Genomic DNA, 15,609 nt, shown 5'->3' with positions numbered 1-15,609 from the left:
GCAGCGCAGTGGAGTGGTGATTATCACTACAGCTTCGTGGCTCCACGGGCCTGGGTGTGGTTCCAACATGGGGCATCTATCTGTGTGGAGCTTGCATGTTCTCCGCGTGGTTCATGTGGAGCTTGCATGTGCTCCACATGGTTTGTGTGGAGCTTGCATGTGCTCCACATGGTTCGTGTGAAGGTGGCATGTGCTCCACATGCTTTGTGTGGAGATTGCATGTTCTCCGCGTGGTTCATGTGGAGGTAGCATGTTCCACACATGCTTTGTGTGGAGCTTGCATGTTCCCTACATGGTTTGTGTGGAGGTAGCATGTGCTCCACATGGTTCGTGTGGAGCTTGCATGTTCTCCACACGTTTGCGCGGCGGTGGCATGTGCTCATGTATATATGTGCGTGGAGAAGTTCCTAAATCCAGGATGCGGCGGCCTGTTTCACTCCCAGAGCGTGCGACACGGAGGGTCTGACTCTTCTTTTGTGCGCCACAGCCCCCGGACAGATTGGAGGCCGGGCCTGGGTCTCGGGAGGCTGTTTTCCAGTTCGACACGGGGGACGTTGACCTGCTGCCTGTGAGGGACCTGGCAGTGTTTCACAGCGGCAACGACGGCCAGGAGTTCGGATTCACCATCGGGCCCGTCTGCTTCAGCTAGAGTGGAAACGTCCAGAGTGGGCTCCGAGCTGAGGAGTCGGTTAAACTCAACCTTATTATTCTCTCCGACACGCGCCGGACTTTGTGTAACTGTACAGCTGATTTCTCCAAATATTCACTTCTTCACTGGGACAGTTATCCGTGAATCGCCTCAGAGCCTGGATAGAAGTGGCGCTGATTAAACGAGACCAGCTGTGTAAACGAAAGCTGGAACTAACCCCCGATGGCACCAAGCCTCCCGAAGGTTGAAAGACCCCTGATCTCGAGCGGGACACTGGAGGACGGGACGGAGGGAGTTTCTCGGTCTGTCTGGGCCTCTGGGTAGGGAGAAGAAGAGCTGGAGCCAGTCAGCGCCTCCCCTTTCTCCCTGCAGAGAAGGGTGGCTCTTCTGAAACGCCTCCTCATGAGACTCGCCCAGAGGCCACGTCCTCCAGAAGAACATGTTAATATTTTTTGTTTACAGAGACTTTTATATTAAGACAGGTGCTAATTTATAAAATTAAGTTTTTTAAAAAAACACTATACATTTTTGATGGTACCTTTTGTCATTAACCCAGGTTTATGGCAGTGACATGTCTGCTGTAGATTTTTTTTTTACTGTGTCTTCTCAGATTAACTTCAGGTACTTTCATGAACTAGTGGGACTTCAGGTTATTTCAGGCTCACTTTAATATTGTATGATTTAACAATGTGCTCTTATCAGGGGCACAGCTATTGTTCTACAAAAAGGGTGCTCACTAAGTACTATGCTTTATGCCTTTAAATCAGCTGAGGATCCTTGCGTTGCATTTATTATCTTGTGCGAGTTCATCATCCTTGTGAATTCACCTGCATTGTGCTGTAAATCCTGTGTGCAGAGGCTAAGCACTAGGATTCAGTACAGACAGTGCTTTGCAAATATTCCTGCCTGAGACACAACTGCGTCAAGACTTTCTGTAGAAACAAAACCCATCTACTGTCTCACAAGACACAGCTGTCTGCCGTTCATTAATGCTTTATTTAGCACATCATAAATCTGAGGACTATGCAACAAATGGGAAAATTCAGGGTTTCAGAGCTTCGCATTATTGCTTTAAGAATTCTGACTTATATGAACTATGACTTTATTATGTATTGAGTAAAAAAACACAAATTATATGGGATAGAGCACTTGGTTTCTATGTAATGCTGACCTGAAATGTGATTTGGAAACCACAAATCCCCACCATGTCTTTGACTGTGATGGGGAATTAGAGGCACAGAAATGACACCAGTGAATTTGCACTGGAGGAGGACATCACAATACACTCAAAATAAGGGCTAGTGATGGCTAGTATTGTGACACATTCTTCAGTGACGTGCAGTGGCAGCACAATGTTGCATGCGCATATGGACTCTGTTTGCAGGCACGTTGTCAGATTATATTCATTTCTGTGGGCCACTGTTAATAAGTCAAAGGAATTTGCTATCCAGCTTGTTGACTCTGTCAATAAAAGGTTTAGGCACACAAGACCAGGGGTTGCACTGACAAAAGCTGTTCTGCTAAGTTCACTGAAGTTTAGTGCAATCTGTGTTTCCTTTTTTATTTACAGAAAAGAGCTCCAGGAGCTATACAGTTCATTAAGAATTTATTTAATACAGTGCCTTTAAAAGCAAATTGCTCATGAATGTATTCTGACAAACGTATTAAAGATTACAAGTAGAGCTTGTATTTGCATACCTTATGCAGTACAGTGGTATTATATAAAAGCAGACTTGCTTTTTTTTTAGCTTGCAGCTCAAATTCTCCAGCTCATACAACAATACATCATCAGTTTTAAAAGCTGAGTAACTAATCTGGTGGCATTATCTGTGCAGTTTGATAAAAGCGTCGTGAAACTGCATATAATTCACAATTTAAGAAAACTGAATTTAGCAAATACATTTTCACCCCCAATTAATTTTTCATCTCATTGTTTAGTTGTATATTTATAGCATATACACTGTACCATAAGAAGGCTTTCTGTGTTAATAGTACTTCCTGCAGAAGGGATCTCTATGATTCAGTTCACAGATCTGTACAGACACTAGATAAGCTCTGTTGTCTACATGGTTCTTCCAGATACCTGTACACCTCATTGGTAGGCAGTGGCCTCCTGTATTTCATAACCTTTCCTTCTGATTGGGAAGTTGAATTATTTTGCCTTAGCTGGCTGAGACGAATCACTGGTGCTACAGTATATGCCACGTTGAACTATGCCATTATTTCCTTTTTTGTATAATTTGCATTTATGTGGTTGTAATTTTGTCTGAAATTAAAATAAATGATATGCTGGTCATTTGTTATTATAGATTTATATAAGATGGAAGGTGTCTTCTTGTGTGTTTGTATCATTGTATCTTTGTTTTAATAAACTGTATAAAACGAACGCCTCAATTCATTGACCATTGCATTTAGCAGCATGATCGTTGTAGCGACTGGTATTTGTGGGCAGGCGGGTTACTTTTCCCGTTTCTCCAGTAGGGTTTAGGGTGTTGGACTGCCTATTTGGGGAACAAATCCTGCGACGGACACTTCTTTCAGACTGCCCCTGTACGCGTTCATTTTAGACCTCCAGTTTGTACTTGTAAATGCGTTTGTTCTCTAAAGGGCGCAGAATAACGTAGTCAAATAAGGGATTCAATCATTTTCCCCGACAGAAGGAAGTTGAAGCCCAGCTCTGACCTAAAAGCCCCCCCTTTTTTAATATCGGAGAAACCGCTCTAATGGACCCGCTGTGTTACCAATCTTAAGCAACCAGATCTGTAAAAAATGGGACTTCTGGGGGATTTTAATATCGGGTATTTTTTTTCTGGGACGAGGAAGTGGGGGGAAAAAAAACAAAAACAAAGGTGCTTTGTTGGTAAAACAGTACCTCTCCTCCCAGCAGTCGGGTCGGCTCCGGGGCCGCAGGGGTTAAGTGTGAGCGGAGAGGCGGCGCTGCTGGTGTGTAGGACGCGGTCGGGGGGAGCTGTTTTTTAACCAACACTTTCCTTCTGCAAGCGAAAGCAGGAGACGAAAAACACCCGGGGTAAAAACGCTACGAATTTATTCACCCCTCTTTCTTTCTTTTTTTTGTCGGAAATTCGCTTTTGGTTTGCAGGGCAAGCGTGCATTTGTGCAAAGGGTCATCGTTATCGACGGCGCGGCTGGAGAAAACCCTGAAGGTTTCAGTACAGTTAATGGAGCAAGTGCTCGGTCTAACGTTATTCTCTTTCTTTTTATTTATTTTTTTCCATTTTTTTTTGTGAAAGCGGCGGCGAGACACGGTGTTGAGTCTTAAGGCGTAACGTTGTGTCCTCTCTTCCCCCCCAAAAAAAGAGAGAAAAATGGACAGCTTGGAGTACGAGTTTCCTCCCACCGAGCTTGTGATCGGGAAATAACAGCTGCCAGTCAGTGTCAAGATGTATCGTGTTTTCAAAGACTTGAAACGAGTTGATGTTTACAAAACAGCAAGCGTAGCGGGGAGCAATTTTTAGTTTCGCTATTTTTTTTGCGTTATAATTTTATATCTTATGTTCAGAATGACATTTTAAGACTCTTTGCCCCAGTTGTGTTTCTGTCACACTTGATGCGAGAGTGTGTCGCGTTGTTTTTGAAGACAGGCCTCATGTGACGCCGCGGCCTGTCCTGACACCTTCAGCCGGAGTAGCTGCAACATTCCTCGGTACCAGCGGGGAAGTATCTGCGCCCCCCCCCTTAAAGGTACGGCGAATTTTATTTTTATTTTAAGAAGCAAGTGGACTCGATCTATACCGGCAAGGTGTGCTCATGAATTAATTACAAGTTGTGAAATTGTTTTTGCCACAGTCGTACGAAAAGTCGGGATCACGTCTCTTGTGGCCTGAACGTTTTACGGTCACGATTTTCAGCTGTAATTTTACTCGTTTTCGTAAAACGTACGATGCACGTTTGTATTTCTTAAACGTAAGGCAAGTCGGTTATAATCAGAGCACGTCGTTTTTATACCACAGCTTTCTCGTCCTAGCTGTAGCCTGTACTACACAGAGAGCCGTATGTGACTTGTGGCAGTTTTGTAGAAAACCCGACAAGTTAGTAACCGTCGACGTAACTACGTTATTTTGTTAAAAAATTAAAAGTATTGGTTTAAAATGTTGCCGTCTGGACGTTACAGCTCCTACGTGACGCTGTTCTCACATAAATACAAAACTTGCATCATGTCAAAAACACATTCAGTTGTTTTTAATGACCGGGTTGTGTCCTGATACGTGTTTACCGACTCTGCGCTTTAATCTTCCTTAGAGACCAGTAAAATAATATTGTTTACGTGCTTAAGATTTCTGACGGTTAATCTGCGATAGACCTCTGTTATTCAGGATTAGTCGGGTCATGGATAGCAGCCCAGCTCTTTGTAACTGTGTTTCCTTCGCGACAATTAATAACTACATTTTTTACTTTGTACTAAAAAATAATATAGGTCAGCCCTGCCCTGTCTTACTTCTGTTGGCTTGTTTTCAGTATGTTAACATCAAAGAACTTCATCACAGTCTAGGGGAGGCTGATCGTCCCAGATAAGTGTGTTAGTACTTATAATGATCCAAAGATCTCATCCGGACGTCTCTGTAAGAGACCTTCAACGTCATGGCTGCGAAGTCTCTTCCATGCTCCCACAACTCTTTGTGTAGAGAAGTGTGCCTTGTTCTCAGTTTAAATGCACTTCCAGTCGCCTCTGGAGTCCTCTGTTCAGTTTATCTGTCATGCGCACAAGTGCAAAGACATGCCCATTTGCATGCAGAAAGTCACGTCAACAAAATCAGAACAGCAGCAGCAGGAACAAGCCAAACCACACAACCTAAAAAAAAAAAGTCAGACGAGCAGAGTGAGGGAAATGAAAAACATCAGTGCGAGGTGGTTCCTTTTCCCCTGTGCTTTCAGTCCGCCGGGTGGACTTTCTCAGCACCTCGGAGGATTTTGAATATTTGTGTTGGGTCACGATAGAGAATCGTCTCTATTCAAGACTGAAGAGGGTCAAGGCAAGGGGGCCCCGGAGTTACATGTACACCCTGTGACACTCATTGCGGCAGCAGTTGGTGTCCTTGACTCTCAAAACTTCTCTCTAGCATCTGGATATTACAGGCCCCGAGCACATGTGGTGCTGATGACTACATTTACTCCCCTTTAAACCACTTCCTTGTTTAATAGAATGCACGGTTCATGAGTCCTTGTTTTTGTCAGGTTTGGCTGAAGTATCCCATCTCCTAGTAATGGCCTAGGAGTCATTTATCATGTAATTTATCACTTTCATATGAATTTTGAACACGTCCAGCCACCCCTCACTGGAAACCTCGCAAACGGTACAGGCGAGTACAGAAATACTTTCTAAAACCTATATTTGTGATAGGGGTGAACTCTTCCTGGAATGCCATTTAACATAGAGGCGGAATAAATTCCGTATTTACAGTAAACGGAAGATGGAGATTTTTTTTTCTGTTATTGGTTTCTTTTTTTGTTTGTTTGGGTATCCGCTGGACAGTTCCAAACGAGGCCACAGCAGTGGGATGAAGTGACCTTGTAGTGCAGCTCCGCGAGAGCTGGGAAGCAGTATGTCCATTAGGTGAAAAGGAGCCAGGACAAGTCAGAGCTGCCCCAAGCAAAGTGCAGGATTTCTGCTACTGGTCTGTGCGACCCTTTACTGTTGTTATGTTTCCCTGAGGGCAGCTGGTCATGTGGACACGTCAAGGGCCGTGTTGTTCGGAGGCGTCTATCTCCAAATCCCCAGCCTGGCCGCTGACCGCTCTCTGTGCCTGAGCCATTAACTTGACCTCCTCGTGCGCCGTCCTGCGTGCGCGAGATTGAACAGCTGAGTTCTCGCTCTGCGTCCGTGTGCAGAATCGGTTACTGATGCACAGCTCGCGCCGCCGCCTCTATCATTCTACCCCTGAGAAGGCAAAGAGCACCTCCTGGTGGGCTGGGCTCTCCCGTAGTCATGAGCTGCTGTGGCCAGGATCATGCCAAGATGTGTCGCACTGTTGACCTGTCCTTTGTCCTCTCCACTAAAAGGAGTGAATAGCAATAGTCAGAGGTGCGCCCCTTGGGAACGGGTGACGCTAGCCCTTCTGTTCAGCTCCATTGCAGGACTTGTTTTTCCGGTTTGTTCCATCGGGTGATTTAATACTCCCTCTTGTGTTCCCTCCCTAGTGCGGCGTCTATGACCCCCCTATCTGACAGAAGAGATGTACCCCCCGATGAGAAAGGATTTCATATCTTTAACCCTCACTGAGCAGGACAGCCGCAACTACAACAACAGCAAGAGCTGGCGCCGGCAGTCCTGCTGGAGGGTGAGTCTGCCACCTGTGGGTGCTTCAGCCGGCCCCATTGCCAGCCTTCATTGTCAAGACTGATCCCGAAGGTCTTCTGTCACGTGCAGCGGCACAGGCAGTCATCGCAGTTGTTGCATCATATCGGTCTCGATTAAGCAAAGCAGTGACCTGTGAAGTGACTTTGGTCTAATTAATGGAATCCTGAAGTGAGGTGCGCTGGCAGTGCCTGTTCCTGTTTTAGCTGAGAGCAGCCTTGGCATGTCCGTTCCCTGTCCCTGGCCGTCCTGCTGCTGTTGTGTTTACCTGGCACCATGACTGGAGCTCACCTCAATCATTCAGGGACGGCAGGAAAGATAAAGGGCGCCGTTGCATGAATGAATCACAGCAATATTTTCCTCTGAGACTGAGCTGTTTAGCTTTAACTCTGCGGACCCTAGAGTAGTGTTAAATGGCTGATACATGCCTCCTGCCACACAACAGTATGAACCTGCATGTAGAGAAGAGCTCGCTGCATTGTCCAGGCTTAATAAACTAGGAATAAGTCAATGTGTATTTTGTAAATATGCAGAAAAGCTTTTCCTAAAGAGTAGTGAAAACGGGACTGTGTTTAAGGTTAACCTTTAAAGTTAAACTTCCCCTTTTGAGGTGCGCTACAAAGAGAAGGGTGTTAACATCGTACATTAGACATCAGTGCTCGAGAGCAGACTTCAGGGGAGGCCTGGAGCCTGGTGCGTGTGCTGTTGCCCGTGCCAGACCTGTGTGAGGGAAATGACAGCTGGCGAAGCTCAGCCTCCGGTCCTGGTGATAACTGTCAGTATCGGCTTGTTCTCTGTTCACGGCAGCTCCCCTTCCTTCCCCTCCCTCTCTGCAGAAATGGAAGCAGCTGTCCAGGTTGCAGCGCAGTCTCCTTCTCTTCCTGTTCGCCCTGCTGGTGGTCTGTGGCATCACAACGTACCCGAACCTGGCTGAGCACTGGAGAGGTGGGGAGCGCGCACGAGTCCAATACAAGAGGAAGCTGCCCAGTGTTGCCTTGTTAGAGAGCGAGTCAGCAGGGGGGACCTTGCAGAAATCAAGTTCAAGATCGTGCACCAGTGCTTCAGATAAGGAGCCCACCTTTACTCCAGGCTGATAAACACCTGTTTATGCCCTTTAACATCCGTAGTAGTTTTTTTTTTTTGCGTCATGCACAAACCCGTCCAACCCTGGTTACTTCAGCAGCTGCACAGGAAGTATTTTGTTTTGTTCGCAGCTGCCAGGACCTTGTACTGGAGCCCGCAGAACTGTCCGATAGGATAAAAATTGCACAATAAACAAAGTGCATTTTAAATCTGACTTTGTGTTTAGCTCAGTCTTCAGTGCTTCCTTCACGTCGGTGTTATTTTGCCATTTCCTTGCAGTGAACTGTCTGAGGTATAAGCATCTCATCCTGCAGTAACGCATAATGCTTTGCAGTATTTTAAAATATTTATGCAGTTTCATGTCGAGACCATCAAAGGGGAACTACAGCGCTATTTTTTTATTTCGGGCTTATAAAGAATGAGCATTGATGAGGGCATTTCAAACCACAATAACAGTAAAATGTACGCAGTAACTTGTAAAACCTCCAATTTACATCACAATATAGGCATTTCCAGGTATGCGTAGGCAAGAAAACTTCTCATAACGTGTGTGGCCCTGTGACAAGTATAAATTAGCGAGGCTGTGAGTGCACCTCTCTTAATCCAGCAGAAATATTGCTCTCGACCTCAAGACAGTTTTGCCAGCAATCACTACTTACTACTTACCTCAGCCTGCAGAACACATTGGAATCTTTGTGGTGAAATGCCTGCTGTACCACATGTACTCATTCGCTCGTCCGTCTTGTGACCTCAGTCATCACAGTGACGAGTGAGCAGGAGGATCTACATCAGGGCACAGTTCTCATGGATTCTCACTTGTCATGGATATAACAACTGCAGTTATTCCAGAAGCACAGGCAGCTCAGCGCTATTGCACTGCCAGGAGGAAAGCACCAGTAGTCCGTCCTGACGGTGTGTCCTGTGTCTGTCCAGCCCTGACGGACAGGTCTATGAAGGAAGACGGGATCGCCGGAGGCCTCCATGACCCGAAGCCTGTTGTCCCAGGCGTCGTTCCCGAGTTGGAGAGGAAGATCCCGCTGGTCTTACCGGAGCCCCCTCCCTTGGTCAGTACTGGTCCCCCTGTACCCCACCTCCTGCTGGACCCGAACCCCCTCGCTATGCAGAGTCAGGGCCCGCCTGTTAGTATTAGGAGGGAGATCCGCACCTGGTGCTGACAGTCAGATATTTTTCCCCTTGTTGGTTTCTTTGTCCTTATCATCTCTTCCCTGCGCTCTGGTCCCCGCAGAAGCCCAGGAAGCCCTTCTCCAACAGGCGGGGGCCTCCCGCGCTACAGCACCGGGACCAGAAGAGGGGCAACGTGTCGGAATTGGAGGTGGAGGCGAGGGAGAGGGAGAGGCCGGCAGAGAAGGGCCGGGGAGAGGAGGAGGGAGAGAAATTGGTCAGGTAAGAACACTGGAGTGACCCGGCCAATACTGGACCTTCATTTCCACACACACACACACACACACACACACACCCACACCCACACCATTTCGGCTTCTTTATTGTGTTTTGAGGGGGGGGTGATGCTGCACGGTTTCCAGCTGATGACGGGTTCCGTGTGAAGGAACCCCGCAGGTTCCCTGCTCTTCCTGGGAGTCTAAGTGTTTTACAGTGGGATCTTGAGGACTGGCTCTGCTGTGTAAGTCATCTGTAGAGCGTCTGCGTGAAGCCCGTGAACTAGCCAGGACCTTATGTTGGATGCCGACAGCCACTGTGTCCCCCACAGGCTAGGGCTGTGGATCCCGGCTCTAAGGCATGAGAGCAGTTGAGAGCCAGCGCATGGCTGATGGGGAAATGAACAGCACGGGTAGGATCGCAGTCTTGTACAGGCGGAGACAAGAGCAACCGAGACTTTTTTTTTTTTAGAAGACTAACTAAGGAGAGGTCACGACTCAGGAGGCTAGTGTCCAAAGTGCAGACCCTGTGCTTTTCTCTCCACAGCTGGCACGGCACGATCATAGAAGCCGATCGGGCCTCGGAGCCGCCCCCCTCCGCCCGGGAGGACGAGGCCGCGGCCCCGGTCGCGGGGGGTGGAGGAGCCGCCCCGCTGGGACCAGGTGGGCACTCTTGTCTCCCTTCCGGTGTCCCTCCGCCGCGGCACCTGGGCACAGCCAGCACCCTCCCGGCATCAACCTGCAGCACAGCCGTGCAGAGGAGTGCACCGGAAGAGCAGGGGGGCCGAGTCCGTTAGGGACCGGTTCAGTCTAGGTTGTTCACCGTAGTCCGTACGGGAGCCTGTAGCAAGGTGAAGGAATAAAAAAACAAAAACAAAACGGCAGCCTACAGCCTGGGGCAGCTGTGAAAGGCGGAGGCGCAGTGCCCCGCGAGGTGGTTGCTGTGCTGTGTCGGACGGCGGACCCATGGCGGCGCTGTCGGTTTGTGTGTTGCAGTGGCGGTGAGCGAGCGGCAGCGGGCCGTGGTGGAGGCCTTCCGGCACGCCTGGAAGGGCTACAAGGAGTTTGCCTGGGGCCACGACGAGCTGAAGCCCGTCTCCAAGTCCTACAGCGAGTGGTTCGGGCTGGGCCTGACGCTCATCGACGCCCTGGACACCATGTGGGTCCTGGGGCTGAAGGAAGGTAGGGAGGCAGAGCACCTCCATCCCAGAGCCGCCCGCTCCGACAGCAGATAAAGCACTACGCCCGTTCAAGGGCAAATGCTTGGCCGCAGCCAGCGCAATAAGGGTGCGGTTATTTATTCTCTAAATGGTTTCGATATTCTGTTCAGGATGGTGTGGAGGTGTGGTTCCAGCTTCCTTTTCTTCATCTTTCTTTCCTGCCAGAATTTGAAGAAGCCAGGAAGTGGGTGGCTACTGAGCTGTCGTTCGCCAGGAACGTGGACGTGAATCTGTTTGAGAGCACGATCCGCATCATGGGGAGCCTGCTGAGCACCTACCACCTGACGCAGGACAGTCTGTTCCTGGACAAAGCGGTAGGGTGGTTGAATCGAGGGCCTCCCTCTGTCCCCGTCTCCTGTCCTCCCCTCCCTCCCGTCTTTTCAGTTTTAATGTCCCGTGCTGAACATTTCTCGCGTCAAAGAAACACGTCTTTACCTTCATCCTCTTGTAAGCGAGGTCATTTTTATTTAAGGATGTTAATCCTGTAATATGATAAGCCAGCCATTCCTGTTCTCTCACTTCTTTTCTTCTTTGGCCCCTTAGAAGGACATAGGAGCCCGACTGATGCCGGCGTTCAACACCCCGTCCAAAATCCCGTACTCCGATGTGAACATCGGGCGCGGCACCGCCCACCCTCCGCGCTGGACCTCGGACAGCACCGTCGCCGAGGTGACCAGCATCCAGCTGGAGTTCAGGGAGCTGTCTCGCCTCACGCAGGACAGCAGGTACCAGGTGAGCCGCAGAGAGCTGATGTCCTCCCTGGGGAGACGGCTGTAGGTTCCTTTAGTAAGAGCCTTGGCTGACTCGGTCTGATCCCCTTGAAAACGCACGCTGTAGATCAGTCTAACCCAGTGAGACGGGACAAGCTGATGGCTCGTTCTGGCCCGCAGAAAGCAGTGGATGACGTCATGAAGCACGTGCACAAGCTGGAGGGCAAACAGGACGGCCTGGTGCCCATGTTCATCAACACCAACAACGGGCAGTTCACCCACCTGGGCGTGTTCACGCTGGGCGCCCGGGCCGACAGCTACTACGAGTACCTGCTGAAGCAGTGGATCCAGGGAGGGAAGACGGAGACTGAGTGAGGCTCTTTCTTTCCTGTTCTATCGCAGAGCGCAGGCGGTCACTAGGGAGGCCGGGACTCTCAAAAGGAGCTCCCCCGAGAGGGCTGAAAGGGCTGGTTATCCGTTGAAATGTTCGTGTTTCACTGGGGAAAAACACAGAGGACAGTATCAAGTACTGCTGCTCTTGTTGAAAAGAATTATGGGGCTCGATCTGTGCACATTTTCAGTTGTTATTGTCACATACCCACCAAATTCGGAACCTCCCATCTTGATTTTCAAGTCTCTGCTCAAACCCCCTTTATTCTTCTCGTTAAAAAATGGACAGGACCGGAGTGCTCTACACTCCACTAGGTGGCAGTGTTGCCTTATAAGAGTGTGACATGGATGCATTGCCTCTGGAAAAATATGGCCTAACAGGAAAACGATAGTCACAGATTGTTAATGGTAGATGACAAATTTTAAAACTGGTGTTATCTGGAATATCCAAGTATGATTTTCCTATTTCCTTTTTTGCTCTGTCTTATTACTGCAAGGCCAAGCTGTCCAACTGCTGTTTTGGGTGAAGCTTCTGTCCAAAGAGACCGACGTTTGCATTCGCTTATACAGCTGTATGTGTCACTGCAGGAGCAATTCAGGTTAAGCACCTTGCTGTTTAGGGTTCAGCAGCAGTGGGTTTGAACCCACAGCCTTCCAGTTCTGGGTCCAGAACTCTGACCACAGCTCTGCCTTAGAAACCAGGAGTGCTGTGTTCTTGGAAGATTTGACACTCCTCCCCAGCACACCAGCTCGAACTTGAGCGATGCTTGTAGAAAACCCCCCATTCCCCAAACCTCCCAGTTGCAAGTCCAGGGTCCTCAGTGCCGCCGCCCTGCAAATATCCCACAGGCCCTGGGAAACATTCCAAGGCCTCCCTCGAAGGGATTGAGGTGACACTGCGTGGAAGCGTCTTCTGTCCCACACCCCTTTTGGAATGTTTTCTTGCTCGCAGTCGAGTTTATAGTTCACTACTGCTTCGTTCGACTAGAACACCACCCGGTCGGTGTGTGTATCGTTCTCCCCTGGCCTCAAACAAACTCCTGTCCCGTTCTGGAAACCGGAAGGGTGTGGGTTTTGTGCCAGGGATTCCTGTAGTTTGACTCGGCTGGATGAGCTCGGGTTAATGCACAGTTTGTAAGCGGGGGGGGGTGGAGTGTTCGGGTGGGGGGTGAATACTTGCGGCCGGGAGTTACAGGACGTTTTCCCTCCCTGTTCGCCTGCTGCCCAGGCTGCTGGAGGACTACGTCCAGGCGATCGAGGGGGTGAAGAAGAACCTCCTCCGCAAGTCGGAGCCCCGGAAGCTGACCTTCGTGGGGGAGATGTCGCACAGCCACTTCAGCCCCAAGATGGTGAGACCCCGCCCCGCCCCGCCCCGCCCCGCCCCGCCCCGCCCCGCCCCGCCCCGCCCCGCGGATGAATTAATGCAGCGGACTGCTGAACTGCTCTGTCTGCTTGCTGGGCCGGCCGATACGGCCGTGGCTCTGTGCGCGTTCCCTGTGAACGGGCTGCTCTTTCGTTCACTGCGACGGCGCGCTTGTCGTCGTTACTTACCGACAGCCTAGCAACCGGTAACCCAGCAGGTCTGACGACGCTGCCGGCCGCGAGATGCCTATCAGCCTCTTCTTGAAGTGGGAACAGATAAAGTGTACAGCACGTTCTGTCCTTTTGTGCTGAAGCCAAGAAAAGTAGGATCTGATGAGGCACTGTTGTCCACCAGTAGCTCTCTTTGTTATCTTGCTGGGAGCAGTGCTGATGAGTGGTCTGGAGAAGTCTAGCGTGTGCTGGGACTGCTTGGCGATTAGTGTTGCTGGGACAACGCTCTAACAGGTCATCTGTGTTGAGCGGGCTCCTACAGAGAACAGGGTGTCTGTTATCACTCAGTATATTTGAGACCTTACCTTAATTGCACATTAGCTGCTGGCTTGCAGGCAGTTAGGTTGCTACTCACTGACCTTGATAGCTTTGCCATAAATAATGTCTTCACAGAAGCATCTGCGCTAATAAGACTCTGATAACACTATTTATTAACGTTTGCTTTCAAAAGGCCTAAAGGTACAAGGTACTATTTGGCTGTGAACTCCAATAACTGCAGGTTATGTTCCTGACACATCCACTGCATCAAAAGGAGGACAGACAAGCCTCCTCAGTGCGACAGTCATACAAGACGGTATCGTCTGGGTCTTGTCAGAATCCAGAATCCAGAGTGCAGAGGCCTGATTCCCTTGCCTTTGGCTCCACAGTGAGACAGCTACGCATATGTAATGTTAAACGTAAATAATGTTTACGAGGCCTGATCAGTGCCACCCAACCTGATATGGTGGAGTTTACAGCAGGGTAAATACAGCTGGCTCCTCCGCTCCTGGTCAGGTGTGTAAATGCACCTTGTCGCTCTCACCTCTGTGACCGCACTGAGGAGCAAAAAGGGCCGCTTTCCCATTTTTCGAACCTTTCTCCCGTTTTCCCGCGGGCTCCAGGACCACCTGGTGTGTTTCCTTCCGGGCACCCTGGCGCTGGGAGCCCACAATGGGGTGGCGGAGGACCACATGGAGCTGGCCGAGCAGCTGATGGAGACCTGCTACCAGATGTACGCGCAGGTGGAGACCGGCCTGAGCCCCGAGATTGTCCACTTCAACCTCGTGCCCCGCAGCGGCAAGGACGTGGAGATCAAGGTGGGCGACGCGGGTCCGAGCCTGACTGACCGCGATGAGGGAGGGGTGGGATTGGTCAAGGTCGATTAGCCAGCGACGCGGCGAGCCCTGGGACTTCCGAGCGCTTTCACGAGGCGGCACAGCCTGCGGCGGAGCTGCGCGGGTTCGAGGGGTCGGGGCCCGCACTTCCTCGCTCTCCTCCAGTGCGGCAGCAGCGTGTGTGGCTGTCCCAGATAGGGTGGGTTTATGCCGGAAAAGGCAATGGGTGATTCCAAGTTTATTAAAAAAGAAACCGGAAAGGATCGTGTTTAAGCAGGTTGAGAACGGCAGACAGGCTTAGGGAAACCCATCGCATAAACTTCTGCTGTAATTAATCCCACAAAGCTAATCATTAATGGAAAACGTGTGAATTCATTTTATTTTAGTAACGGGGAGGGGTGTAGCATCAGAGGTCTAATGTCCCGAATCTAGGAGTCTTACCGGAACCCTTCTCGATCACATCTGCTTCCCTGAGTTCATCTCGCCAGTGTTGCTAGTGTGGCCTCCTGGAGGGTGTCTGGGGATGCGTGTTATATGTAGAATAGCAACCCAATCTCTAACCATAGCCTCAGCCCTAACCTAAGCTCGTCCCGTTTCCCTTCAAGCCGAGTCCAGCTCTGACCCTGGTCTCCAAGTGTATAAGTGTACCCCTACTGCGTGCTTGTGGGGTAATGCTGCAGTATGCAGGGCAGCGTGTGGCTCTCAAGGTGTGGCAGCCCTAACTCTGCTGATGGAGCCCTGCTGTCGAGCAGTGAGGCTGAGACCTGCTCCCTGTCTCCCCGGCAGCCTGCGGACAGACACAACCTGCTGCGCCCCGAGACAGTGGAGAGCCTCTTCTACCTGTACAGGTTCACCCGGGACAGGAAGTACCAGGACTGGGGCTGGGAGATCTTCCAGAACTTCAACAAGTACACCAGGGTGAGCAGGCCTCTGCGCTCCAGCCTCCCCTCTTCCCTCAGACCCGAGCGCTGCTGTCTCCCTGATCTGCTCAGCGGACATCCTAACGCAGAACAACGTCAAATATATACAGTTAACTAGTACAAATCTCAGTGAAGCAGCCTCTAAACTTGCTAGTCATAGAAGGTGGTTTAAAAGCCTCTTTCAGATTGTACCTCGCTACCAGCTCTTCAGCTATTGCAATGTTGTGCCTCAAAGGAGTG

At 50.0% G+C, this 15,609-nt stretch overlaps 2 protein-coding genes across 5 annotated transcripts in view; both read left to right on the top strand.

Moving 5' to 3' along the window:
- Nucleotides 1-3,035, top strand: part of LOC102690841 (collagen alpha-1(I) chain) — an 84,239-nt gene extending 81,204 nt beyond the window's left edge. For both annotated transcript variants that reach the window (XM_015366794.2, XM_015366795.2), the window contains one exon: nucleotides 488-3,035. In XM_015366794.2, the coding sequence (XP_015222280.2) occupies nucleotides 488-649 (162 nt within the window). In that variant the 3' untranslated portion in view covers nucleotides 650-3,035. The remainder of the gene's footprint in view (nucleotides 1-487) is intronic.
- A 530-nt stretch (nucleotides 3,036-3,565) lies between these two features.
- The window catches only part of man1b1b (mannosidase, alpha, class 1B, member 1b), a 16,499-nt gene continuing 4,455 nt past the window's right edge, over nucleotides 3,566-15,609 (top strand). Inside the window, exons 1-14 of one of the 3 annotated variants that reach the window (XM_069183557.1) lie at nucleotides 3,566-3,677; nucleotides 4,248-4,351; nucleotides 6,806-6,945; nucleotides 7,799-7,907; nucleotides 8,979-9,109; nucleotides 9,292-9,449; nucleotides 9,990-10,105; nucleotides 10,439-10,624; nucleotides 10,828-10,976; nucleotides 11,206-11,394; nucleotides 11,553-11,743; nucleotides 12,991-13,111; nucleotides 14,237-14,431; nucleotides 15,236-15,367. In XM_069183557.1, coding sequence (XP_069039658.1) covers nucleotides 6,841-6,945; nucleotides 7,799-7,907; nucleotides 8,979-9,109; nucleotides 9,292-9,449; nucleotides 9,990-10,105; nucleotides 10,439-10,624; nucleotides 10,828-10,976; nucleotides 11,206-11,394; nucleotides 11,553-11,743; nucleotides 12,991-13,111; nucleotides 14,237-14,431; nucleotides 15,236-15,367 — 1,782 coding nt within the window. In that variant the 5' untranslated portion in view covers nucleotides 3,566-3,677; nucleotides 4,248-4,351; nucleotides 6,806-6,840. Of the gene's footprint in view, nucleotides 4,352-6,805; nucleotides 6,946-7,798; nucleotides 7,908-8,978; nucleotides 9,110-9,291; nucleotides 9,450-9,989; nucleotides 10,106-10,438; nucleotides 10,625-10,827; nucleotides 10,977-11,205; nucleotides 11,395-11,552; nucleotides 11,744-12,990; nucleotides 13,112-14,236; nucleotides 14,432-15,235; nucleotides 15,368-15,609 lie in introns of all 3 variants that reach the window. The other 2 variants (XM_069183558.1, XM_069183559.1) reach the window with 2 other exon arrangements.

This window comes from Lepisosteus oculatus, chromosome 24 (assembly GCF_040954835.1).
Source record: "Lepisosteus oculatus isolate fLepOcu1 chromosome 24, fLepOcu1.hap2, whole genome shotgun sequence".
NCBI lineage: Eukaryota > Metazoa > Chordata > Actinopteri > Semionotiformes > Lepisosteidae > Lepisosteus > Lepisosteus oculatus.
This window is presented reverse-complemented; position numbering and strand designations above follow the sequence as displayed.